General features: G+C 39.4%; 1 protein-coding gene across 7 annotated transcripts in view; it reads right to left on the minus strand.

Annotated features, from left to right (window-relative positions):
- Positions 1–26,163, minus strand: part of LRP1B (LDL receptor related protein 1B) — a 748,913-nt gene that overhangs the window by 519,482 nt on the left and 203,268 nt on the right. For 6 of the 7 annotated variants that reach the window (XM_053405851.1, XM_053405860.1, XM_053405841.1 and 3 more), the window contains exon 2: positions 23,675–23,794. The exons of the other annotated variant lie outside the window; for it this stretch is intronic. In XM_053405851.1, coding sequence (XP_053261826.1) covers positions 23,675–23,794 — 120 coding nt within the window. The remainder of the gene's footprint in view (positions 1–23,674; positions 23,795–26,163) is intronic. 7 annotated transcript variants of the gene reach the window in all.

Here is a 26,163-nt window from a genome sequence, read left to right on the forward strand (position 1 = left end):
GTGTATTCCAGGGTCTTGTATTTATTCTCATGTATTATTTTTCAAACCAATTTGCCTGTGCACTTTAAAGCAATTAAAACATTACAGCACACTTTAAAAATGTGTCACGCCATATTAAAGTGAAAATCTGTATATATTCATGACTACAAACAAGTACTTGTTTGCTTAACCCACTGGAATATTCTGGCCATTTTATCTCATTTCATTTTTGAAATCGCCAAGTTAAAAAACAAAGTATTATTTACTATTACTGTACTCAAATCCTTCTGCAACAGAAATGCAAATGTTCCATTTATATAGGGATCATAGTACTTTGAAACAGTGCTTCTGCAAATGAGTGGAACACAGTTAAGCATTTTACTATCCCCCCCCCCCAATAATTATGCAAGTCATTTATAGTTTTCCTTTCTTGATATGGTATTTACTACTTATGACACTTGCAAAGGATGTAATTCCTAATACAAAGTCCTATCTATTTGTGCATCTATACTACATTTGTATTTCCCCCATTAAAATAAGAAGAAAGCTTTTCTCAATAGAGTAGGAAAGAATTTTGCATAGAAATAACATTCCATGCACGTAGGCAATGGCAATTCAGATGCAAATTCACAGCCACTTACAATCTTGATCATGCAGGTGAATAGGAATAGCTCTCCTCCCCCCCGCCCCAATCCTGGGCCACTGGCATGACTTGTTGTCCATTAGAAATACAGGATCAGGGCTTAGAATAATTTCATCTGTTGATGAACAGTCAGAGCTGTTCTACTCGTTGTGCACCACGAAGTGGTGGACTGAGGTGGTAGAATATTGGTTGTACCACTTCAGACTGAAAGTGAAAGGGTCATGTTTTTAAAGAAACATCCAAGTAAGAAATTTGAATGATCCCCCATATACAAAGCTCCTGACATGTAGGAAAAAGAGGAAATCAGAAAGAAAGCTTTGCCAGATCTTTCCCTCTGGTAGTCCGATTTACTTTTGGAGAGCTCCTTTCTTGATCAGCCTTCAAAATAGGATAGGTGCACTAGTCTAGAAGTCTAACAGTTCAGTAAATGTACCTTGTTTTGTACATTGTGCTGAATGTCTCTGCTTCCATTATGGTAGAAACTTGGGAGCTGCTGCATACTACTCCTTCCTGCACCTCAGAGGTAGTGCGAGAGCCTCACACCATTTGGGAACCGCCTACACTGAGACTTATGTCCACGTCATTCCAGAAGGGCAACTCTTGCTTGAGAAGGAGCAGCAAATGAAGCTCAGCTAGCATCTCCTCCTATGTTGCCCAGAACTCTCCATGCTACTTTGATGGCATAGAAATGCCAGCAATTCAGTGGTCCTTACACCACTGAAATAATGAGCTCTTCGACATGCTCCACAAAGACCTGATTTTAGGTGGCATATAAACAAAAAAAACAAGTAAATAAGAAATAAAACAGTACTAGATAGCAAACCTATTTTCATTCAGTAGTATCATAAACACTACTTTTATGACAGTGCAGAGTTCAAACTGGCAAATTAAACCAGTTAAACCAATATATATCCTTTTCAGATATATAAAAACATTTGACAGCTCTAGTAATCACATATAAATTTGCAGCTGCCACTTATGTCCATTCTATCTGTTTTTCTGGTGTCTGTTTTTTTGAGAAGTACACATTATTGGCTGACCTATGTCAGCATCTCATTCTGCACCCTCCTGGCTACGGGAAAACACAGACAAATGTAAAGGTACTGGTAAAAGCATTCAATAAGTTCAGAACATCACCTCACCATTTTATTGTAACACACTGCATGTTCAACAAACATCAAGAATCTTTGATCAGAGGAAAAAGGCATCAAAGTTTCAAACCTCCACTCCAGAATTATATCCATCAAATATTGCCTTTATTCGCAGTTTTAAAAATGAGGAATATTCTCAAATGTTCTTCTTTGGGTAGAACTTTCTATTGGACAATTGTTAAAATAAATCACAAAAGCCTTGTAAATTGGTCTTTGTGAATGCAGCATGCTAAAGAAATCAATATACACATTTGAGGAAAGTGAAACCATGCATTTATGAGTCTCTTAATGTGCAAGTCATCCACACTGTTTCTAGATTCTTTTACTCTCTTAATAAATTCCTCACTGTAATGATCAATAAAAGGAACATCATGAGAATTCTAATTTTAATGTCTCCAAATGAACAAATAAGTCATGTAAATTGTTATTTAGTTCAATTATACTCCACCTTGTTGGTCCATTGACCTACCACTATATGATAAAATAAAATAAAAACATTACAAGTGACCCTATGAGATTTATACTAAATTTGCAATAGAATCAAGAAAAGAGTAGTGGATGGCTTGGGTGGGTGGCAGTGCTTACCTGACCTCTGACTGGTTGCATTGCTGGTTCTTACTGGATTTAGAAGGGAAGGGGCAAGGCAGCTGTGAAGTCAGCATGGTGCAAATCCATTGGTGGGAATATTGGTTTCACCAGTGCATTTACACCACGCTGAACTCACCACCTCTTTGCCCCATCTCTATCTATCACCTGGTAAGCTGCAGCAACATGGCTAACTGGAAGTTAGGCAAGTACTGGCACCCCACCATGCCCTCTGCAACTGCAAGAAACCAAGAAAATGTGTGTATATCCACAGGTATATGTGTACAGTGGTACCTCGGGTTACATACGCTTCAGGTAACAGACGCTTCCGGTTACAGACTTCACTAACCCAGAAATAGTGCTTCAGGTTAAGAACTTTGCTTCAGGATGATAACAGGAATTGTGCTCCGGCGGCGTGGCAGCAGCGGGAGGCGCCATTAGCTAAAGTGGTGCTTCAGGTTAAGAACAGTTTCAGGTTAAGAACAAACCTCCGGAACAAATTTAGTACTTAACCCGAGGTACCACTGTACAATAATTAAGTGTGCAATGGTTTTTTCAATTCTTTACTTGCTGGAGTTTATTTTGCCCAGACCTCCTCCTATTTTCAACCTCCAAGCATCCAATGGCTATATTTGAGCATGAATATTGATCTTTTTGAAGTTTTTCATCAAAACTTATTTATACATTGTTAAAGAACATTGAGGCAGGAGGTGCAGAGCATCATTTCCCTTCTAGCAACAGCTTAAGGAGATAAGCAAACTTGGTGGCTTGTACATGCATGATATTTTTCAGAGCTTGGCTCATGGCACCAAAGGAGACATACATCAGCAGTTCCTTACCTGTGTTAAATAGCATGCTATTGGTGCTATTTTATGCATTAGGGCAGGAGAAAGCTGACACTGGTGACATTACAACTGCAAGGCCTTTTTTTTTTTTTTTTACCTATTACTTCTTACAGTAAGAACTTCAAGAGTGATCATGGCACTGTAAATTAATGGGATTTGACTTCAGAAGGAATTAAAAATATTGCAAGATATGACATCCCAGAGGAACCTTTAGTTGTATTGTTATCTCAAAGTGAAAGTTTTCACAGTAAATTTGGAAATGACATTTATTTTTTCGACAGCAGATTGTATGGTCATTTGTTTTCATTGTGGAAAACATAAATCCACCTTCAATTAATGAAGACTTACAAGAATTTGGGATATGATGTTCACGATTAAGTTAGCAAATATGGTTAAAATTAGAGAAGGCATGCAGCAAGAGAATATATTTATAGAAAAAATGAGTCTTTTCATTTCATTCTGGAATAATAGTGTTCACCATTCAATAAACCCTTATAGTTTATCAGGAGTAACTTAATTTTAATTTTTTCTTCCTTATAGATTAAATTATAATTTGAGATAGAAATACAGGAATATATAGTGTTATTACTTTATGTATCCCTCCTTGTCATTTGTCTTTCTGCTTTTATTTCATTTTATTAATTATAATACTTTCAATTCCTAGCTCATCGCCAATTTAGACTATAAATGCAGTTGTCAGCGGATCTTAAAAGTCTATTTTTCTGCATTGGTATAATATGAAAAAAACACTATTCTATCATCATGTGTCAAAGCCTTGTTTTATTTTTGCTCAGAAGCACTTTTGATTTATGTTAATTTTAGTTCATGAATGTTATGCTGTTAACTTTTGAAGTAATATCACACATTTCCCTTTTAAAAATAAGAAATGTCCATGATCCAAGTACAGCAGTTGCTTTTGTCCACATACAAATGGCTTGCTGATTTCGCCATTGGCTGTAGCAATGCAACATAATGTATGCACTGAATGCTGGATTGAATGCTGCTCCTGATAGTTGCTCCTACCCTTCATTTTCTCACAGTGCAAGAAGCTCTGGTGCTTGGGGTGGAGGGCTAAAAACTTCTGCTTGTGCATGGAACATTGCAAATATTCATTTGGGACCCAACCAACAGAGATGTTTTTCTCACAAATGTCCTGGGGGTTCTCTAAAACATCTGTCTTCGCTGGCTTCACCCACCCCCTAGTAAAGGATAGAGGAGTGCTGTGGCAGAGGCAGTAATGACAAAAATAGCGTCAGTTTCCCCACCAGGGATTATGGGACTAGGTGTTACAGACCCATCCACGGCAGAGACAGATTCTCTGCTAAAGTCTCCAAAGCACAAACTACTGCTGCTTGTCTCCACCTGTTTCAAGGTAAGTTCTTGTAGTACATGCAGAGGAAGAGGGAGACCATGCTCACAGATCTAATGCAAACAACAGACTGTGAGCAAGTTTCTGCTCACCTTGAATCTGCACTCAGGGATTCAGCTTTTTGTGACGTTCCTACTACTACCAGCTAACGTTTACCTCGCCAAAACAAGTGTTACAAAATCTATGCACTATCCATTACTTTTAAAAACAAAGTCATTATTTGAAGACCATAAAGAAATGGTGCCTCATAAAGAAATGCTTCTTCATGGTAGCCTCTCTCCAGCTTATTGCATGACATTGGAAGGACACATAGGAAATCATGTTTAGTGAATGGCACAAAACTCTTTGGGTGAAATCATTGTCTGAGAAATCAACCAGCCAGATTAGAGCAACAAGGAATGCTGTGCGAGAAGCTAACTCTCACTCTTCACTGACTGGCATGCCCATATAACATTTTTCATTGTGTAGGCAGGCAAAAATACTACCTCCTCATGGTTCTTTATGAATTGATTAGCATCATGGGTTAATACTGCTACAGAATGGAACCTGCCTTAAGAAGTCAAAGGATACTAATGTATGTAATATGCCAATCTTGTCACATATATTTACTGTTTCTTGTTTCATGTTTTTTATGTAGCTGATAAAAATCTCAGTGAAAATGTTTATTAAAACATGGGAAAGCTTTTTCAGTTCTGACCCAGGACTGAAACAGACTTTTGCACAATGCAACATAGGAAGCTGCCTACTGAGTCTGACCATTTGGTCAATATAGCTCAGTATTGTCTACACTGACTGGCAGCAGCACGCCAGAGTTTCAGACAGGGTTTTCTCCCAGCCCTACCTGGAGATGCCAAGGAATGAACCTGGGACCTTCTGCATGCAAAGCAGATGCTTTACCACTGAACTACAACCCTTCCACTGCTTTCTGACTGTCACTCTGATTTCTGTATCTCAGGGAAGGAGAGTCTGTGGCCGCCATATGTTGCTGAACTACAATTCCCATCAACCCCAACCAGCATGGCTAATATTTAGAATAGTGATGGGAGTTATAGTCCAGCAACATCTGGAGGGTCACAGGTTTTGCACTTCTGCTCTGGTTTTCTTAGGAGGATCTCCTGAAATGTAGCTCCCTTGCCTGTTTTTATATCATCCATCTCACAGCTATTTTTGTATGTACATTTCTCCAACATCCCGCTATAGAAACATCCATCTGAAAATAATTAATGATAATTGAAGATGTTATTTCATGTGATGATACTGTCTAATTAACACCTTCCTGAGTTTGGTGAAAGCGCGATAGCTTACAGCTCCATATGCAACAACTGTTCAAGGAAAACTGATAGTTGTGAGTATTCTAGAACAAGTGAAAACTCCCACCACCTGCCTCATATTACCTCTCCCTGGCTCATTGTGACATTTTATCTCTTCTGCATGTTTCTCTTTTCTGTGGCTGCCTATCCTGCTATGAAGAAAGTTCAGGGTGGGTTTTTGGGTGTGTGTTTTTTGCTTTGCAAATTGGTTGTAGTCTCCAGTTAATCTAACTGATAATAAAACAAAGGAAAGCAGCCCAAAGTAGTTTTAATTTGAATCTATTATTTCCAGTTCTGCCAGGTTGAATAATGAGAAGCCCTCTTCTATGCACATCTCATTTGTACCTATTTTGCAATTCCACATTCAAACTCCTTGCTTCAACCTTCATCACACCCAAACAAATGCCGTGTGATATGCTGGTTTTGGATTTTCACTATATTTTTACATCTGCTTCTCTACATTCTTCACATAGTCCTGCTTCAACGTTGCATGCAAGTACATACAAAAATGTATCATCTTATTTCTAGAAAATTTAAATGTGCAATACTGTCCACAGGATAACAGACTAATTTGCTTCATCTACTATGCAACTGGACTTTTTCAAGGGAGGGGGAAATTATACTGATAATTACTGTATTAGATTGCATAATCTTCTGTCAAAATGTAAACATCTCATAGATATTTAGAGACTGAGGCTACATACCTTCTTAAAGAGAGAGAACAGATGTTACAGAAAGCAATGTTAGGCTTTTTTCTTTTGTGTGGATTTGGCACAGCTACATACCTGAAAAGATAGCATTACGTAGCTTTGCAACTGTAGATGAGCAAAGTACACTGTCATAGTTCTCTCACTCTGTTATGTGTTGATCACCTGTATCAACCTGCAAAATGGTAAGTTTAAAAAGGATACACGCAAGCTGTAACATGTGCAGAGGAGGGTGACCAAGATGATAAAGGGTTATGAGGAACAGCTGTGGGAGTGTACATTTAGCATGGAGAACAGGAGACACCAAGATAAGATATGATAGCCATCTTCAGAAATCTAAAGGGCTGCCATGTGGAAGATGGAGCAAGCTTGTTTTCTCCTGCTCCAGAGGGTAGGACCCAAATCAACAGATCCAAGTTGCAAGAAAGAAGATTCCAACTAAAAAGCAGGAAGAACTTTTTGGTGATGAGAGCTGTTTGACAGTGGAATGGACTCTCTCAGAAGGTGGTGGACTCTCCTTCATTGGAGGTTTCTAAAACAGCGCTTGGATGGTTCATCTGTCATGGATGCTTTTGTTGAGATCCCTACATTGCAGGGAGTTGAATTAATGGCCATTGAGGTCCCTTCCAATTCTAAAATTCTATGATTCTGTGTAGTGGATATTGCAGAAGGGCAAAATATATGAGGCAGGTAAGTCTGTAAATGCTTTCAGAATCAAAAAAAAGTGAAGGGCTATCACTTGTATGTTAAATCACAAAGTCTTCTCCTTAAGATACTGCAGAAATTTTCATTTATAGTTGTATGCAGTTTTTCTTTCCCTGTTTCCAGACTGGGATTATCCAGTGTAGTAAATAATGTTGGCATTATACTGCAACATTATAGTGACATAACATCCCCCTCCCTCCCTTAAGAAAATGATGGTTCTAAGAAATTTTGTTGGTGAAGTGATGCATTTGGTTGAACTTTCCCATTCAGCATTCCATTTGTATATTTGCTTCTATCTGTTTGTAATACAGCAGTTCCATGGAACATTTAAATAAAAGAATGAGGTCTGGTGCATATTTTTAGGGAGTAATTCCACATTTCAAATTTTAACATTAGCTTAAGACATTTTTGAAGATGTAGGGAAAGATTGCAACATTAGAATAAAGGCTGGTATGCACGTTCAGAACACAATTCTATGTTTTGAATTCTTAAAACAGCATGACTCGTGCACTCATTCCAGGTTAAAGGTAAAGGTACCCCTGCCCATACGGGCCAGTCTTGACAGACTCTAGGGTTGTGCGCTCATCTCACTCTAGAGGCCGGGAGCCAGCGCTGTCCGCAGACACTTCTGGGTCACATGGCCAGCGTGACGAAGCTGCTCTGGCGAACTGACACCAGAGCAGCACACGGAAACGCCGTTTACCTTCCCGCTATAAAGCGGTACCTATTTATCTACTTGCACTTAAGGGTGCTTTCGAACTGCTAGGTGGGCAGAAGCTGGGACCGAACGACGGGAGCTCACCCCGCCGCGGGGATTCGAACCGCCGACCATGCGATCGGCAAGTCCTAGGTGCTGAGGTTTTACCCACAGCGCCACCCGCGTCCCTCATTCCAGGTTGGGGAGATGCAAATAGAATGAGATGTTACAGTGCTTTACTAGTTTCACTGTGACAAAATGATGGGCCCTTTAAGCTTCTGCTGATTTGGGTGTGTGTATGTGTGTTTTGTTTAACTTGCATCAATCCTGCTGGTATTTGTGTGTGTGTGTGTGTATCCCAAAGGAGCCCAAGATGATTATATCTATTAATATATATTTTGCTTCCAGCATGACTTTGAGAACACCTCTGAAGTCAATGGGGGTCAGGAAATATTTTGAAACCATCTATAAAAGCAAGGTCTAGCTTTAACGTTCTTATAGTCTTAATCTTTTGCTTCATTTATTTGAGGAAGTGAAGAGTTAGTGATTTATTTCTCTTTCATGCTGTGTTTGTTTATACTGCCATATCTCAGTACTTAGCGTAAGTGGGAACTCCTATGCTGATGATGCATTTTAATGAGGACATGCTCATATGGGCTGAGACGCAAATCAGGGTCTCTGTCATTTCAGTACTTCATTCCTAATTTGATTTTAAGAATGGACATGGATATTTGTCCAAAAACGTGTGTGTGTTTTGTTGCCTATTATCAACCAATGCGAGATCCCTTTCTGATGATAGTCAAATGATAATTAATTACATTTTATCCTCCCAATTGCATTTTATTTCCTTTGCACTGAAATGAATGGGGTGGAATAACTTAATGACAACATAATTATGCCACAGTAGACAGAGAAAGTAACACAGTATTTGAGAGATGAACTGCAGTTGAATGGAAGCAGCGCTACATGTGAAATGATGCCTTCTTTTATCCCTCTCTTTGAGTCATGCTTGAAGTATGTATCACTATGATATACAATAGGATGTAGATGATTTAAAGAGTAATCCTATGCACATCTACTCAGAAGTAAGTCCCACTGAATTCACCAGGCCTTACACTCCCAGGTGTAGGACTGCAGCCTCAGTCATTAAAATGTGGCTGGTATACTGTTCTGTGAAAACATCACTAGATGTTACATGGAGTTACTCTGTGAGAACACCTGTGTAGGTTATGCTACAAATCTCCGCATAAATGTAGTAGAATGAGATTTATATGCTTCCAGCACTGCCTTCAAAGGAAAAATGCAGACACAGCAAGGTGCCAATTTACCTCATCTCCATAGTTTCCCCACCTGCTCCTACACGTTTCCCTACAAAAAATGAAGCTAACTTCGTTCTCTCTTACCTATGCTAGAATTAACCTCTTGTTAAGACCCACTGCCCCCCCCCCCAATCTAACACCCAGAGCTAGGACTCTTATTTTTAGCATGATGCATTTAAAACTAGCACTATTAATATTCACTCATTATTTATCTTAAAGTACTTTATTTTATTTGCATGCTTTAGCATACAAAGCACATAGGTTAAAACTGAATTTTGCTCATGAAATGGCTTTTGATTCAGTGGATGTGTTCCCTAACATGAAGGAAGGGAATTTTCTCACATTTTCTTCTTTCCCCTATATTTTCACATACCACCCTCCACACTGTTCTGCAGGGTTTCCCAACCATCTGGATCAGATTTTGGACATGCAGTGGGAAGGGCAATTCAAAGAAAATTGTTTTCACTTCTCTTAAATTAACTGGTGCCTCCACAGATCAAATGCTTTCACAAAAGTGGAACAGCAACATTGGATTTCACTCATAATCTGTATTGTTATTTATTGCACTTTTCCCTCACCCAGCAACTGCTCAAATATTTATTATACAAAGCATGGGTCGTGTTCCCCCTCCCCATTCTTAGACTCCAGAACTGAAGTGCCTATTTTACATCTTCACTTTTTAGATATATTACATTAATGAGCTGGTTAGAATTCCTCCATTAGACTGTGCCTCTTGTTTTATATGGAAATAATACTATAAAAATTCTAAGAATACTAATTTCATGGGCATGGAAATGGTGAGGTGTAAAGCAAACAACAAGAAGGATGTCTGTGGTGGCAGCACACAAGGCATGGGGTTAGTATGCTTGCAATTTCTTTCCTGTTGGGTATAAAACTATAAAATAGGATAGTTATTAAATAGGATCAATTGCAATATATTTGAGGGAGGGGGCTTTATTGTGTTTTTAATATTCTGTTGGGAGCCACCTAGAATGGCTGGGGAAACAAAGCCAGATGGGTGGGGTATAAAATTATTATTATTAATTGGATTTGGAGGGGTGGTAGTTCTACAATAGTCCTCTACTCTTTTGCAAGCCATGTGTTCCCTGATATGCAGCATTTGTCACATTTATGTCAGTGATATGGCAGTGACATGCAATCACTGAGGCAGTCGAGTATAGTTTCATGACAACATGATGCAGCTCAATCAGTTTGAGAGTAATCTGGTCACTGATCTCTCATTTTCCACATGCTGTTTCCTGATATGTTACACTGCTCATAAAAGAATCGCACTTTGAGTGAGCACTGGAAGTATTAAACGGGCACATCAGTGGCTGACTATAATGTATGAATTGGTCCTAAGATATATTGCATTAACAGCTATGCCATTCAGAAGAAGGCTGTGAACTCTTTTGAAAAGTCGATCACCCATGTCAAGGCTTGCTATTATATATACACTCCAAAAGAAGATTTTCAAATCTTTATTTTTTTCACGCTGAGTAAATTTCACTCAGAACAACAATTTTGCAGAGCCCGCATTTGTCTATAAGTTAACAGGCAAGCACCACATAGCTGAGAAAGAAGTCATCTGAAGTTTTTCTTTTCACATATCTTCAAGTGCATTACTGAATAGTCTAAATTGCATTTCATTTGAATTTCTATTGCTGGGTAGAATGAGGCATACACCACTTTCTACGGTTATACATAATGCATTGTTCATAAGTTCTTTTGTCCTGTATTATTTCCCTGTCCACAGTGAAACACCTTTTCACTGGCTAATGCTACTTTGTGCTGTACGCCTAATAAAACATCTAAATCCTTATTTTAAATTGCGGCATGGCTTTTTAAAAAGAGCAATTTCACATTTCTTTGGGAAAGCCATCTGCTTGTGAATGACAATGGTTCTCATCAGTAATTTTGCGAGGAAAAACAGTCATTACACTTTAACACATCTCTGAGTACTGAATAAAGAATAACATGCAACTATTATTTAAATAGACTGCATTCTTTACAGTGCAATGTTTAAAGGCCAGGCGTGTCATTATTATAATAAGAGCATTTGTAATGGCTTGCACTGTAACTGAGGCCCAAGGTGAAGTGGCATTATCTCAAGCAGCAGCTTTTGAACAGAACATTTTGCCACAAAATATTATTGTCATTTGTGAATCTATCTAGTGCAAATATGGTAATTATCTGTTTGCTCCAACAAAGTCAATGCGGACACTGGAAGTAACTTTGCTTCCTGTATCTTCCCCAAATGGCATCCACCTAACGTAAATCAGGTTTGGGAAATGTTTACTAGAGTTACACACCTAAACATGGATAGTCTTGTGAAACATTTATTTATGAAGACCTTGCACCAGGAACATTAGATTCAAACAGCTCAGATAGGAATTAAGAGTTCCTACCTTTAAAGGAAAACATAGCTATTTATAATCACATGTGTATTTTTATTATTTATTATTTTACCAACCGCCTTTTACACGTCTCATGTGTGATTGCAGCTTTCACAATTGTTGAAGCATGTATGTGAGCTAAGCTATCCAAGCATAAGATGTCAAGTGAGAAACTAACATAAATGTATTTCTGAATTTAGAATAGGAATGTGTCGACCCCACCACGCTCGCGCGCACACACACATGCCAATTACACTTTCCCCTGAATAGTCTTGAATTCTGGCTTAATTAGGAAATCTCTACTTAATTCTGAATTTTAAGCAAGCACAGTTTTCTGCAGTTTCTTGGTTTATACAGTTAATCTGCTTTTCTCCCTCTTCTGTATCTCCAGTGTTCACTGTGCATTGATAAAACAATTGAAAATTCCCAATATTACAGAAAGAATATCAGGCCATTCAGAACTCCAAAACTTGGGGGGGGGGACCAGATGGGGGAGAAGCATCCCTATTTCAGAAAGGAAGGCAAGTGTTGGTGTCACATCAGCATAACCCTATTGAATGGTTTGACTTTTAGGATGAGCTTTGTGCTTTGCAGCTCTGGCATGACATCACTAGCATCCTACTGCCCGTGGTGCATTCTCTCACTTCCTGCAATACAATTGTGTGGCGTCTGACAGAGAGCAGTGTGGCTTCTTTCAAAAGACTCCTGAAAAGAATCCCATAAGAATGTAAATCAAGTGGGAGAGAAAGGTGAAGCATGTAAGGAGGGAGCTAAGAGTCAGAAACTTCATTTCTATGACAGCCCTAAGTTTTCACACACAGTCTGGCAAATGATGCAAAGCACCCCTATATTCTCTTTTGGTGGTCTAGCTGGAATTAGAAGGCAGGCCAAACTCTAGAGACAGCTAAGTGATCTAAGGTGTTATGTTAGCTTGTAGAATGTACAGAGGACAATGCAAGTGTCTTTTTGCTGCCTACCCTTCCTTGTCCAGTGAAATGTGAAAGTAGCTTTCTTGGGAGGGGGTTGTGGTTGGGCAGGAGTTTGAGTTGGATGCTGCAGAAATGATTAGACACATTCAACCTATTTCTCTTTCAATCAATTACCAAAAAATTAAAAAATCAGAAAACGGGAGCCACAAGTTCTTAGTTAGATTAATTGGGATAAAAAGTATCACACAATAGAGGTGGATTGTTTAGCCACCGAAATAACAGTGAAGGCTGAAAGCACAAGCAAGCTGTTTGGCATCTAATGATTTCCCAAAGTCGGATGCCAGCTCCAGAATTCCCAAATAATATAAAGCCAAATTATATTACTTTGCAAAATTATTTACCTATATCTGCATAGCCTCTGTGTTGCATTTCAATAAACCTACTTTATGCCATCTGCACATGAACGGCACAGTGTCTTCTCTGCACCAGATCCACAACTTTAGGCTACTGAAGCTTGAAGGGAGATCAAATATCACTGTTATTGCCTGTCAATAGGTGGTATGTTGCAATTTGATGGTCCCCTCCTCCTAAAGGTACATCACATCACATCTGGCAGCATTATTCTGCAAATCAGAAGAAAAATTTAAAACTCCAAGTAAGCTTATCTAAGGGCTTGTCCACAGAGGACCAAAATGTGAATTTGGAATGGCCTACCTGCCCATTAATGCAGGGACATCCACATGACACCTCCATCTCAGTGTTGTCCCAGACCTATCCCACCCCACCTTAAATGCAGACTTTTTATCTTTGGAAAGTCCAAAATGGAATTATCCTGCATTTAGAGTGGGATAGGTTCATGGTAACCCTAGGATAGAGTCTACATTTTATTCTGGTGTGGAAAAGCCCAAGGACTCCCCTGATCACTTTTTTTTTTAAAAGGAGCCATAAGATCATACATCAGTCTGTTTCCTTTGAAATGCCTCCCTCCCTTTTATGGCTTCTCCCCAAAAAGAGAGCACTTTTACCTGCTTGGCAATGGCAATGCAGATGGATAGAGCAGTAGAAGCATTGCTGATCTGCAGTTTATAGAAATGTTGGAGGAAAAGCTTTGCAGCCAGAGGATAGCGTTGGCAGGGATGTGAAATGAGAAATAAAAAAGAATAATTGAAGGAGGCAGTAGGCTACAGCACTGCAGAGGTGAGCAAATAGCTTCCAAAGAGAAGAGAGGAAAAATAAACATGATAAAGGAGGTGAGAAGCTAAAGACAGCACAACGGGGAGGGCAGGGGGCTTGTGATGTTTCGTGTCATATGTCAGGGCAGCAGCATCCAGTAGGCGCACTCAACACCAACGGCAAAGCTAGAAGTGTTATTAACCATATCACTCTCTTGCCCCACCACTGCCTTGCTGCTTTTTAAATAACAGCCACACACTTACCAATATGTATCATGATCATGACAAGTTAAAATAGGTAGTTTAATCATTTCCTCCATGCTAGACCCCACTGAAAATCTAACCAGAGCAAATGGGGTTCACTGTTTATCTATCTATCTATCTGCTGCTCTATGGTCCCAGAGTGGGTTTTAGCATTAAAAACAATTAAGCTCTCCTCTCGACCCATGCCATGCTCCCAATTCGGATCTGCTCCTCATGGTATTTTAAAAGCACACACACATATGAGAAAGAGAGAGAAAGAATGTTTATGATTTGTTTGGCCCTAACCCAGCCACTTTCCTACATTTTAGACTTACAGAGCATGATGAAATTGCTTTTCCATTACTGCAGGCGGGACTATAACCACAATTTAGACAGGATTTGGCTAGAGTCTGGGATGTGACAAAGGAAGCTAATGGCCCTCAGTAGGAGCTAAGGCTAAGCTAATGATTTTCTGATGAAAAAATATCTGGTAATGTCAAATGTTCAGAAGTTGTGTTCCCCACCCCACACCCCGACTGAGGAGGGGCTGTTGCAGGGCCATGTAAGTGTGTGAAAAGGAACAAAATAAGCATATTTTGGAGCTCAAGAGAGGAGCCAAAAATGCAAAGAAGAGCTGAGAGCAGAAGGCAAAAGTATATTGTTATTAGACTGCCTCTCTGGGGATCAGAAGAAAGGCAGTAGGTTTGCCGCCTGCAGGAGTGCGTAAGGCTTGGGTCGGCAAGTGATTGTAATTAAGTGGTATACAAATTGTCTAAATAAACAAACATAATTATTAATTATGTTGTCTCTGAGTGCACATGGATTCACAAATGCCATCCTTGGTGCCACAGGCTTCCCTTACCGAAATGAGGCTTGAAAGAAGCTGATTTTGTTGTAGCCAATAGCACAGGTTGCAGCAAGGGCTTGGTTGTTTAGAAGTGGGTTGATGTCCACGACATTTTGTACATGTCCCTGTGGACTTAAGTGGCTCATCTCCACCTATGCCCTCCCTGTATATGTGCAAATAAACGCAAAGCTACAAAACACCACTGGCTATCTCTCTTTCCAAAGGAAACCAAACCAATGTTACTGCTTCTCTTGGAATATCTCACTGCTCAGGGAAGTAGAAAGCACATAACTGGAAGATATACAATGCTACAGCTTGCTGCTCCGAATGTTGGAAGTTCCACTACTGGAACTTAACAATGATCTTCCAGTTTCAGGCACACCCGCTGAATCCCTATCGGGTGGTTGATTCTTCCTTTTCTGCCTGCAGCTCATGGAGATGAAGGAGTTGAGGAATGCCTCAGTTTTGCCTGCCATCATTCTTCCCCACAGTCCATCCAATACCATTCGCTTCCAAATGCATTTTCTTTTAATGAACAGGGGACACCATTGCAGCAGGAAAAACAAGCCAAGGGGAATAAACCACAAAAGAAGTAGAAAAGAATGAAAGTCAAATGGATGAAAGCTCAAAGAGCTCATCTGCTCGAATATTCACTTGCACTCTGGGGAAAAGCATGAAAGACATGAATGGTTCCCCTGAGGGATACAGAAAGCCATACAGAACCATGCTTCCTTACAATGCTGTTAAGGTGCCATAGGTTGAACCAATACTCTGAAGCATAAATCCTGGTACTGTTGGAAACGTGTAGCTGAGTCATAAAAAATAACATTGACCTTCGGCTAAAAAAAGGAGAAAAAGGACAGCACCATTTGAGTCTAGGTATTAATTATTAGTATAGTTTTGCCTTTTAAAAGGGATTTCACCCCCCCCCCTTTAAAAAAAAAGTTACTGGAGCTCAGTTTTCAAATAGGCACACATTTTAAAAAGCTAGCGCAGAGAAAGTGCAATTTAGCTAGCAATTAATCCTTAATGTGATCTAATTATTCCTGACATTTGGGCATCAGGCACTATACTTCAGGGGCCATATTCTTCTCTTGCACCATAGGTAGGAGTTTGCATTGAATTCAAGTAAGCGAACTGCTGCCATCAGCTTTCAGTTAAATTAACTTCCTCCCTACAAACCTGATCTGGAAACAAAAGAGGCATAAGATAATTAACCATGGCTAAAGTGGAAGAAAAGCTGACGTTCCCCCATGACCATACTTTGCTAGTGATGCAGAATAAGGTGCAGTCTAAATCCTTCCTTTCCAAATGTGCAGCTGCACATTTTATTCCCAGAGACAGATAAATTGCAGGGAATAAGCATACCTGACAAGTCGCAGAGACCTGTATCTGCACAATTCTAGGCTTCGTTTAGGGATTTGAGTAGTTCTCATTTCTCCTTGCAGTGGTTGCATTTTAGTGGTGGGGGAAGTGACCTCCATAGCTCCTGCTCTCACCAAAAAACAGAGAGAGGATGTTGATTTATTTGTAGTGGCAAAGTGCTTTGACACTCAAGGGTGAAATTCACCTGCTTGAGAAAGGCCAGCAGAAAGTTTATGCTTAAGTGTACCTGAGTGGATCATATAACTGCTTTTGCTGATCAACTGCAGTGGAAAGAATTTTAGCATTTAATACAAGGGTATGATTGCACTTTGAGCAAATTTATGAGCAGGAATAGAAGAAACAAAAAGCTTGTTGTAGTTATGCTGTTTTGCTTTTTACTGGATTTATGCTGCTTTAAATACTCATCTATATTTCCTTATTGTTAGATGGCTCAGAGAACTTCTGCAGTGGCATACAGATACCATGGATAAGTATATAAATAAGCAGCTCTGAACATTTTTCTATTGCCATTTAGGTTCTGCAGAGTTTGCAGCAGAGGAAGCTTATATTAGCTCGACTCATATCCTTATCTAGCAACATACACTTACTTGAGTCATTTATTATGCTTTTATTGTTTTGACTCACTCATTATATTTTTCTCTGCAATAGGAAGTGTTGCTTTTAACAGTAAATGCTTTATTATTGAGAGCAGCTGAACTTAGTTCTTGGAAAAGCAGCATACAAATATGAAATCAAATGATATCGGAATGCAGCACCAAGAGTGTGCAATCAATTAATTTTAAAAAAACAAACCCAAAGATGCCTGTCTTTACTGAAATATGCTAATAATGTACATTACTTTCTTGAAACATTCTGCTAGTCTTATCAAAATTATTTTAGCTTCTGTTGGCATTGCACATATATTATATTTAAACCAGAACTCCATTCATGTCAAATGTCTCTTTTCATGAAATTTGGTGTCAACTCTGCTAAGGGTGCATCATAAACCACTTTTCTCAAGAGATTGACTGTTCTGAATCTTATTACTGGGTGTGCACTGGAACATTTAAAAATTCCAAGCTGAGCGAATAGCGGCTTCTTGTCCATGTGAAGGCATATAACCCATACAGAGTCTCAATACTACTCCTCCATCTGGCTCCAAAAGTGGTCTGACCAGGACTACATTTCCAGGTAAATGAGAAAACTGGCAAGAAACCACTTCAGGTCTCCCAGAGCTGACTCATTGAAGCAAAGGGGAACCGCAGGCAGAGAGTAAAGAAGAAGAAGAAGAAGAAGAAGAAGAAGAAGAAGAAGAAGAAGAAGAAGAGTAGTTTGTACTTGATAGCCTGCCTTTCACTCCCGTTAAGGAGTCTCAAAGCAGCTAACAATCTCCTTTCCCTTCCTCCCCCACAACAAACACTCTGTGAGGTGAGTGAGGCTGAGAGTCTTCAAAGAAGTGTGACTAGCCCAAGGTCACCCAGCAGCTGCATGTGGAAGCAAACTTGGTTCACCAGATTATGAGTCCACCGCTCTTAACCACTACACCACACTGGCTCCCTTTAAGGCCTTGCCGCCCACCTCCTCCTCCTCATTATTCTTATCAAATGTGCCCCCCCAGCCCATCCTCCTGGTATGCCATGTGAGACTAACTGCTCACCATATTTGGGGTTGAGTAGAATTTGTTTTCTTCAGGTTGGAGTAGGGATTGTTTTGCTCCTACTCCACATTGTGGTGCCAGCTAAAGACAGCTAACAATGAGTGTTAAGTTGGTTGGTTTAATTGGTTTGGTCACTTGCCAGGTGTGTGTGGCAAGGGAAGAAATGGACTTAGATGGCAAGTACTTTGAGGCGCTTTCAGGTGACTGGGGATTCCAGAGAGTTGCACACAGGGCTCTGATACCTGAGGGACGGAGTATGGATCACTTTGGGGGGTTAACCTATGTCACCCACCTGGGGTTGTACAGCCCTGATGTAGTGTGAATTGAGAAGATCCTCCTCACCCAAAGAGGCATGGCAGGGGGAAAGAGTTAGATTTAAAACCAGCTATTACTCCTCGCGGGGAAGACCCACTCAGCAGGCTTATGATAGAGTTTTGGATGGTTTCCCACACAAGGTCTCTTTCCCCTATGTAGCTGTAGAAGTCCATAGTTTCATAGCTATATTGTACTGAAGTGGCCCTAATTTACCCTACATGTGGTGTCTTGCCTTTATGGTTCCAATCCCCTTAGTGCAATTTATCCTGGCCAACAAGTCCCATAGTCACAATTCTTTCTGCAAAGTTTCCTTGTCTCTGGGTTTGCAACCAAAAGCCAGCTTTTGCTCCTCAGAAAGGCAATTTTGATCTACAGTTAAGGAAAGCTAGCAGACTTAGAACTTGTCTTTAAAAGGCACCAGGAACCTCAATTGCTGTACTACAAAACATCATGTTTCTGTTTTAAATTCCTGTAACATTTATCCTGTCTATACTTCAGATAAGATGCGAGTTAAAACTGTCTTGCCAAAACAATAATGCTTGCATAAAATTTGTCCTGTGCCTTTTCTCCTAGCATTAAATTTTGGCACTGGAGCCATGAAGAAATGTATGTGCTCCATTTCCAGAGTTCCCCTTTTCCTTTATGGACCATCTGTTCCCAAAAATATATGATAGCAGTTTTTGGGACTGTCAAAACAGTCCCTGCCCCCCCAAAAAAACCCCACCCTCTCTAGAATGTAAGGCTAAAACACCAAAAAAGCTACTGCCCCTTTTGGCCAAGTTAAACAATGTACCTAGTGGAATATTTTAGTAAAAGTACCCATCAGATTGGACATAGATTTGTGGACATAGATTTTTGGATGGAAAATAACAATGCTGTTCAGCCACTTGACATTTCAGATGATTATTGGTGAGTCTTCCAACTCAAAATCTGACAGCGTCTGCCCACAAAGGCAAATATTTGTCATTCAGCAAAAGCCAATATCAGAGGCAAGGAAGCTAGCAAAGCAAGCACAAATGTGAAATGTTACTTGGAGTGATAGTGAAGAAGGAAACTTACATTTAGCTATTACACATTATTGCTGAATATGTAATGGGTATATGAAATGTTTATACAGAAATGTTATTTCTTAATATTTTTCCAAGATGTAGAAAAATATTTCTATGAATAAAAATGGGAAGAAAGATCATGGCAGTGTTTGAGACACTTTGTGTCCTGTCGCGAAATAAGGCAAGAAACAGTTATGTACTCACTGGAATAATTACTCACTGGCAAGAGTGCTTGCTCAGACAATTAATTTTATGTAAATACTGCAACATTCCTGTGATCATGCACACTTACAGCTCAGTGCTAAGATTTAGATTAATCTGTCAGTGAAACTGAAAAATGCCATGAGCCAAATCCTCTGTTAGTTCCATTAACTTCACAGCATTGATGCCAGTGTGCACCAGATGAGGGTCTGGCCTCTCCATTGATTCAGGTGCCCAGCCAAGCTGGTTGGATTTGAACATTGAAATGCTTTAATTCACAAGCAAGCTACAGGCCTAGATGGAATTATAATGTGGTGGTTCTTAATTTGAAAACCTGAATATATAGAAAATATAATGCAATTGTTTCTAAACCAATTGAATATTGAAAGAAAGCAGCAAAACACTCAATTAAATATGAAGCAGGAGATCAAATCTTTTTATCCAATACAACAACAGCAGGTGACATCACTGAAATCAGAAAAAAAGAATAGCTGCTAAAGTTAACACAATGGATCAATTTAGTGCTGTATCTAAAAACAACAGCTTGCATGTTCGTTTAGGGTTATAGAAGAGCTAGTATCCTGTAGCTTTCCCTTCTGTGGACAAACAGCAATGTACCGGATTCATTGCATACTGGCTTTCAGGGGAGGAGATGCCAGTTCAAACTCAACCTATGAAACAGAGTTATGAATTGTAAAGCACTTCACAGCGCAATGTAGCTAAAAATTTCACTTTTGCTTGTCATCCATAAGCAATGCGTTATTGGCTAGTGTTCAAAAGTGTGGGTGAATGTGTCAACAACAGAATGCTGACAAACAGTGTAGCTTCTGCTGCTAAAATTTTAGTTCAGCCTGGAGACAAGGTGACGAGGTAGGCAGTGACCTCAGAAGGGTGTTTGAAAAGTTGAAAAAGGAGGAAAGACTGGAGTGGAAGCAAGAAAGGAGGGGACAAAGGAAAGGGTTTTGGTGAAAACATCACACAAGCCCTAAATGTAGGGCTATGTACTCTTGCCATGAAGGAGGGAAGGGAGAAAGAGGGGCTAACAGCTGAGAAACTGAATGTAAGGCATATATCAGAGGCAGGTGGTTGAAGGAGTGGTAAATATGTGTGACAGCACAAATGTGAAAGAAAGCGGAGCAGAAGAGTCCGTATGAGAAAGAATAAGCCAAGGCAAAGGAATGGGGCGGGGGCGGGGGGTCATAGTTATTTATCTTTTAGTAGACTGAGAATGCTTCTATTCACCTTTTCAATTTATTTTTTATTTGTATACTTCCATTCAGGCCAGAAAAGCCCTCCCAGGCAGCTAAGAACAACAACAAAAAAAAAAACATAACATAAAAATATAAAAAATACTACACAACAGATACATAAATTGTTAAGTAAAGGACAACAGGATAAAACAACGCAAACCCAGACCAGCAATCCTCAGAATCCACAGAGCAATTCCAGACTGCCAGGAGGTTTTGCAAGAGGTTTTCAAGTGCATACTAAGAATTTAGGTTTGCAAAATTAAAATGGAATAAAGCACCCTAAAAAAAAAATGGACTCTTTGAAGTTAGCAACGTGACAGGGAAATGTATTCAAATGCATGAGAAGAAAAAATAACTAATGAAAAAAAATGTATAAACACCCCATAAGCAAATTGTGATGAATGCAGGATGAATGTCCATTGTTTTATAACGTCTGTGCAAACAAATCAAAGTGAATACTCAATAAAGTACAGATATAATCTTATCCCTGTATAAGTATTGTACAAGTAAATCAGGATAAAGATTCAATAAACATGTCAACTGGAAGAGCCCATAATATAACATACTAAGCAGTGGCAGTTTAAAAATCCAGCCCAACATCATTAATTTGAAGCAAGTTGAAAAGGTATTTAAAGCCTAATTTAAAACAGGGGAGAAAACACTATATCCCATGGGGGAGAACTCCACAAAGGAAAGTATGCTTTCGAATGTTGGGAACTGTTATTGGAGTGAACACCTAAATGTAGATCTTCAACCAGATAGACAACAGAGAAGTATCAAAAGCAAACGGCTACTAGAAACATGGAAACTTGCAGTAAAAATCATAAAAATCCTTAAATACTCAACAAGAAACCAGCCTGCTACCAGCGGGATTGCCTAGTGTCTCTATTGTCTCCCTAACTGTTCAGCTCTTCACTGACTTTTAGCCTTTTTCTTTCTGGTCAGCTAAAGCACATGGTGCAGAGAAAAGAAAGCTCCCGTTGTCATCCGCTACAAGAGAAGTGCTATTCTAGGAAGATACGTCTATTGCTCCCAAGGGGTAAAGGCAGCCTATATACACACTGCACCAGTCCCTTTTAAAAAAACGGATTTGAAAAAGAAAAAAAATTCAAAGGAGTTTTTATGAGAAGAATCCCAGTAAAGCAAATTGCATTTTTTAAAGGACTACAGATAACACATTGCAGTATACATTAATTTCTAGTGGCTAAGAATTCGGCCTTCAGACTGGAATGGCACTGGGGTATCAGCACTTGAGTAATAGCTGCCTCATGCCAAGTGGTGGCTTTAAAAGGATGGTGTCCCCCGACAGTGATGTCCCCACCTGGCAACTCCCAGTTGGACTCTAAATTCTCCAACCAAGGTAAACAGGGGAGCTCAACTGGCAAATCCCAGCCCTCTCCCTGGGACTCCAAGAGTGGGAGCCACACACCAAAAGTGCTCCCAGGACAAGGAGGAAGCATGGGGCTGAAGAACGTAGCTGGCAATGGTTCAAAATGGGAAGGAAAGAGAGAGGAGCATTTCAGCAGACTCATTTGAACAAAGAGAGGCTGGGACTCCCAGTGATGAATCTGAAATCAAAGATCTGTGGGTATTAGTTTACATGGGTCTTCGTTTTCTTATTCAGTAGAGTCTTCCCAGCTCAGATCAAGGGCTTACTTCCAAGGTGACAGGATGAGTATTTGGTGCTCATGCCACATTCAGGTACGTATTTGGTTGAGTGGGAAGCAGATGCCTCCCCTGAGATAAAAATAGGCACATCATTTAAGATGGACAAACTCTACCGAATAGGAAAATCAGAAACCATTAATACAGATTTAAGTGCTGCATGTGTTAATAAAAAAAGCTAAAATATAGGCCCAAATTCAGCACAAGAAAATTGACACATACCAACCTCAAGAATAGGTGGCTGACTTGGGAACACCCTTTTGCTTCAGCCCTACATTTGCTGAATCATATCCTACTGTTTTAATAATCAGATTGTTCGGATCATCATTAACTGGTCTGGCAACTTATGAAGATTAATAAAGAGTTGGATGTGGATGGTGTTCACCCCTGCCCCACCCCCCAAAAAATTGGGCAATGTATTTCCCGCCTTGCCTACCATCACTACCATGATATGTAGTGTCAGCTACAAAAAGTCAAATCTCCCACTGGTCTTGAGTAAAATCAGACCATATAAATATTATCTTTGAAATGTCTTCATTCTTTCTTCTTCCTGAAAATAGAATTCTGTATCACCTTCACCTGATGCATGAAACTTTTTGTGTATATATCTTGTGGTCTTTGACTTCATGTCCCCCTCCTCTGCCTCCAAACTCACCTCAACACTTCATAATCCATTTTTATTACTAGCTACTCTTACATGAAATGATTATCTTGAGGACATGGATCAGAATTCCTCATTTTGTTCTTAGTTCTAAAAACAAGGGAATGTGAAGATACAGAGATTTAGTCTAATCTCAAGAGTGCTGAGGAGAAGCCTGCACTCAAATAGCCCTCAGCCATAGAGAAAACAAGATTTTTTTATGATGATGATTAAACATGTTTTATTAAAGCTTTCCCTGACATTTTTCATACTTCACTTCTTTCACCTATCACTTTCTTTTTCATTTTCTCCCTTTCCATTTTCCTTTGAGGTGTCCGTATTCCTCCTACTTTTGTTGCAAATGACATTTGGTATACTATTATTTTCTCTCTCCCTTTTGCTTCTGCCCTCTGTAGCTAATCTACTAGGTCAGAAAGGAAATACGGAACATATGCTTGGATGATATTGTTCATTATAAAGTGAGACACGAACAAAACACCTCTGTGTTTTTTCAATGCACGTTTCTACAAAAAGTCTATACATCATGAAGAATCCACCTTTTATAACTAAACGAAACCATCAGAAATGTCACAGTTCAAAGTAAAACTAGGAACTCGCAATTCACTTTTACTTACAGACATCTAGTGACTCATCAGAATCATCAGGGCAATCAGGTTCTCCATCACAGAGCCAGTTTTGAGATACACAGGTCCTGTGATCATGGCAAAGAAACTCGCCTATGTCACATAAATATTCTGTAAACAAAACAAAAGTGAATAATGAAATGGTTTATGGATGATTGAAAATAAAAATATGGCAAAAAAAAGTAAAAAAAAAAAGAGAGAAATAAATGACAAGCTAATGAAATGAGGCTTTTAAGCAAATATGCAAAAAATGCATAAAACATAAAATGCATTCGTTGTTCACCCTTTCACCCAATACATAAAACACTACACGTACATTTAAAAGGTATATATCAGATACATTAGACAAATCCTCACAGTGTATAGTTTATATGCTGAAATTGTCATTCCGCATAAGAATTCATTATGATGGTTTATTTACTATCACCTACACATAAACACTGAGGGGAAAGGCCTTGTGTGCAACACCTGTGGGATCCATTTCCCCCTCAACTTTGTCCTAGCATTGCCTCCTCAGGTGAGTTTTGTGGTTGCCTAGCAACTGTTAAGACATACACTTTTCCCCAGAAGCTGCTAGTGGGGAAATTCAGTCGACAGAATCACTGGCTGTCAACCAGTGGTGAGCCTACAAAGATAACCAACATCCATAGATAGCTCTCCCCTAACTCACTCAAATTTCTCAGTGGTTGCAGCCACTTCCTGTTTTCTATTCTACCTCACCTGCTTCAGGTAATAGGGGAATTGTTATTGGAATGTTCTATTACATTAAATAGTCGGGGGGGGGTTAATTCAAAAACAAAGGGCAAATTTAGCTACATTCTTTCTGCCTGATGTGTTAGTTCTCTGTTTGCAGAAAGCCTTTTTTTAACTAAATGGGGGAGTGTTTAAAGCAGCATTTATCCCCTTTCCAAGTCTGAGAAGGTTAAACCACCTATGTATTTTACAGCTCTTTCCCCCACTCAGTCATCTTTACCCAAGATAAGCTATTTCCTTTTAGGAAGGCTTTTCCTGTCTTTGTTGTTGTTTGCTTAAAAAACATTGTCCCTTTGAAATATTTTTAGGGTGTCTGTGTGTCTGGGATTGCTTATGTCTCTCGCTTTGTGCACATTGTGGATGTGGTGTTAAATTGCTAGAAGTGTTCTTTGTCTTTTGTATATTTTATATTGTCAGTCAGGATTGTAGTGGTTTGGGTTTCCATGAGACTGAGAAACAGGATAAAAATGCCAGTAAATAACTACATTTAAATTTTAAATTTAAAAACTCAAATCATGTGCCAACAGTTTCCCCCTAAACTTAATTACCTTTGCTATGCTTGTCTCATAATTATCTCATATCACAAAGTGATATGTTTAGTTTTTCAATAATAAATTGCTATTATGTGCTTGGGCACCACTTGCATGAATGATGCTCAACAAACTGGACCTAATGGGAAGTCTCCTTGCCACAGTATATGATTCAAATGGCTCCTTCAGACAAGGTGTTTTTGAGCATTCATCCTGCTTTGCTTGCACAAAACTTACACAGAAGTGAGATTATATCCATCCTTATTGTTATTTTTTTCTGGTTCATCTGCAGGGTGGTTATACAATGATGAGCATTCACCCAGTACAGTGGTACCTCAGGTTACAAATGCTTTGGGTTACAAACTCCGCTAACCCAGAAGTAGTAGCTCGGGTTGAGAACTTTGCCCCAGGATGAGAACGGAAATAGCGTACCGGTGGTGCAGCGGCAGCAGGATGCCCCATTAGCGAAAGTGCGCCTCAGGTTAAGAACGGTTTCGGGTTAAGAACAGTTTCGGGTTAAGAACGGACCTCCAGAACGAATTAAGTACTTAACCTGAGGTACCACTGTATTCACCCTGATTTATGTGTGGGGTGTTTATAAATCTCCCCCTTAGCCATTTCTTTATTCCACACTTTTCAATGCATTTCCCTGATACTTTCCAAACTGCAAAAGGCCTGTTATTTATAGTGGATTTGTTGCACTAGAACCCTTTAAACGCACACACCTAAAGTTCCAGTCTGTGCCTGCATATCTCCCACAGAATAGGAACAAGTCTGAAGGCACCCTTAGCTTTTACAGTGATTATTTTTGAGCCTGGAGGAATTCATTGCTTTGTTAGAGAAGTTAAACAGTAAAAGAGACTAACAAAACTTAAAAACCTAAACAATTTAATAAGCTGTTGTGAAATACGCTGGGATTAATTGTTGTCTCAGACAACAGATCTGTATAGAATTGGTGTAATCAGGGCAGAGAATGCCTCTGGTGTGCTTGCTAAAGCAGTCTCAAAGCTTTAAAGAAACTGTTTATTGTTCCACAGTGTTAGGGACAGTTATATATTATCCCTCTAGGAACTAACAGTAGGAGGGGTAGTTTGTTGTAAGCACCCTATTTATTTTATTTTGTATCCAAGTATACTATTTTCAAGGTCAGCTCCTGAAAACATTGGCAGTGGCATATTCAAATGAGTGAATTTCTTC

The sequence above is a fragment of the Podarcis raffonei genome, chromosome 1 (assembly GCF_027172205.1).
Source record: "Podarcis raffonei isolate rPodRaf1 chromosome 1, rPodRaf1.pri, whole genome shotgun sequence".
In the NCBI taxonomy this organism is placed as follows: Eukaryota; Metazoa; Chordata; class Lepidosauria; order Squamata; family Lacertidae; genus Podarcis; species Podarcis raffonei.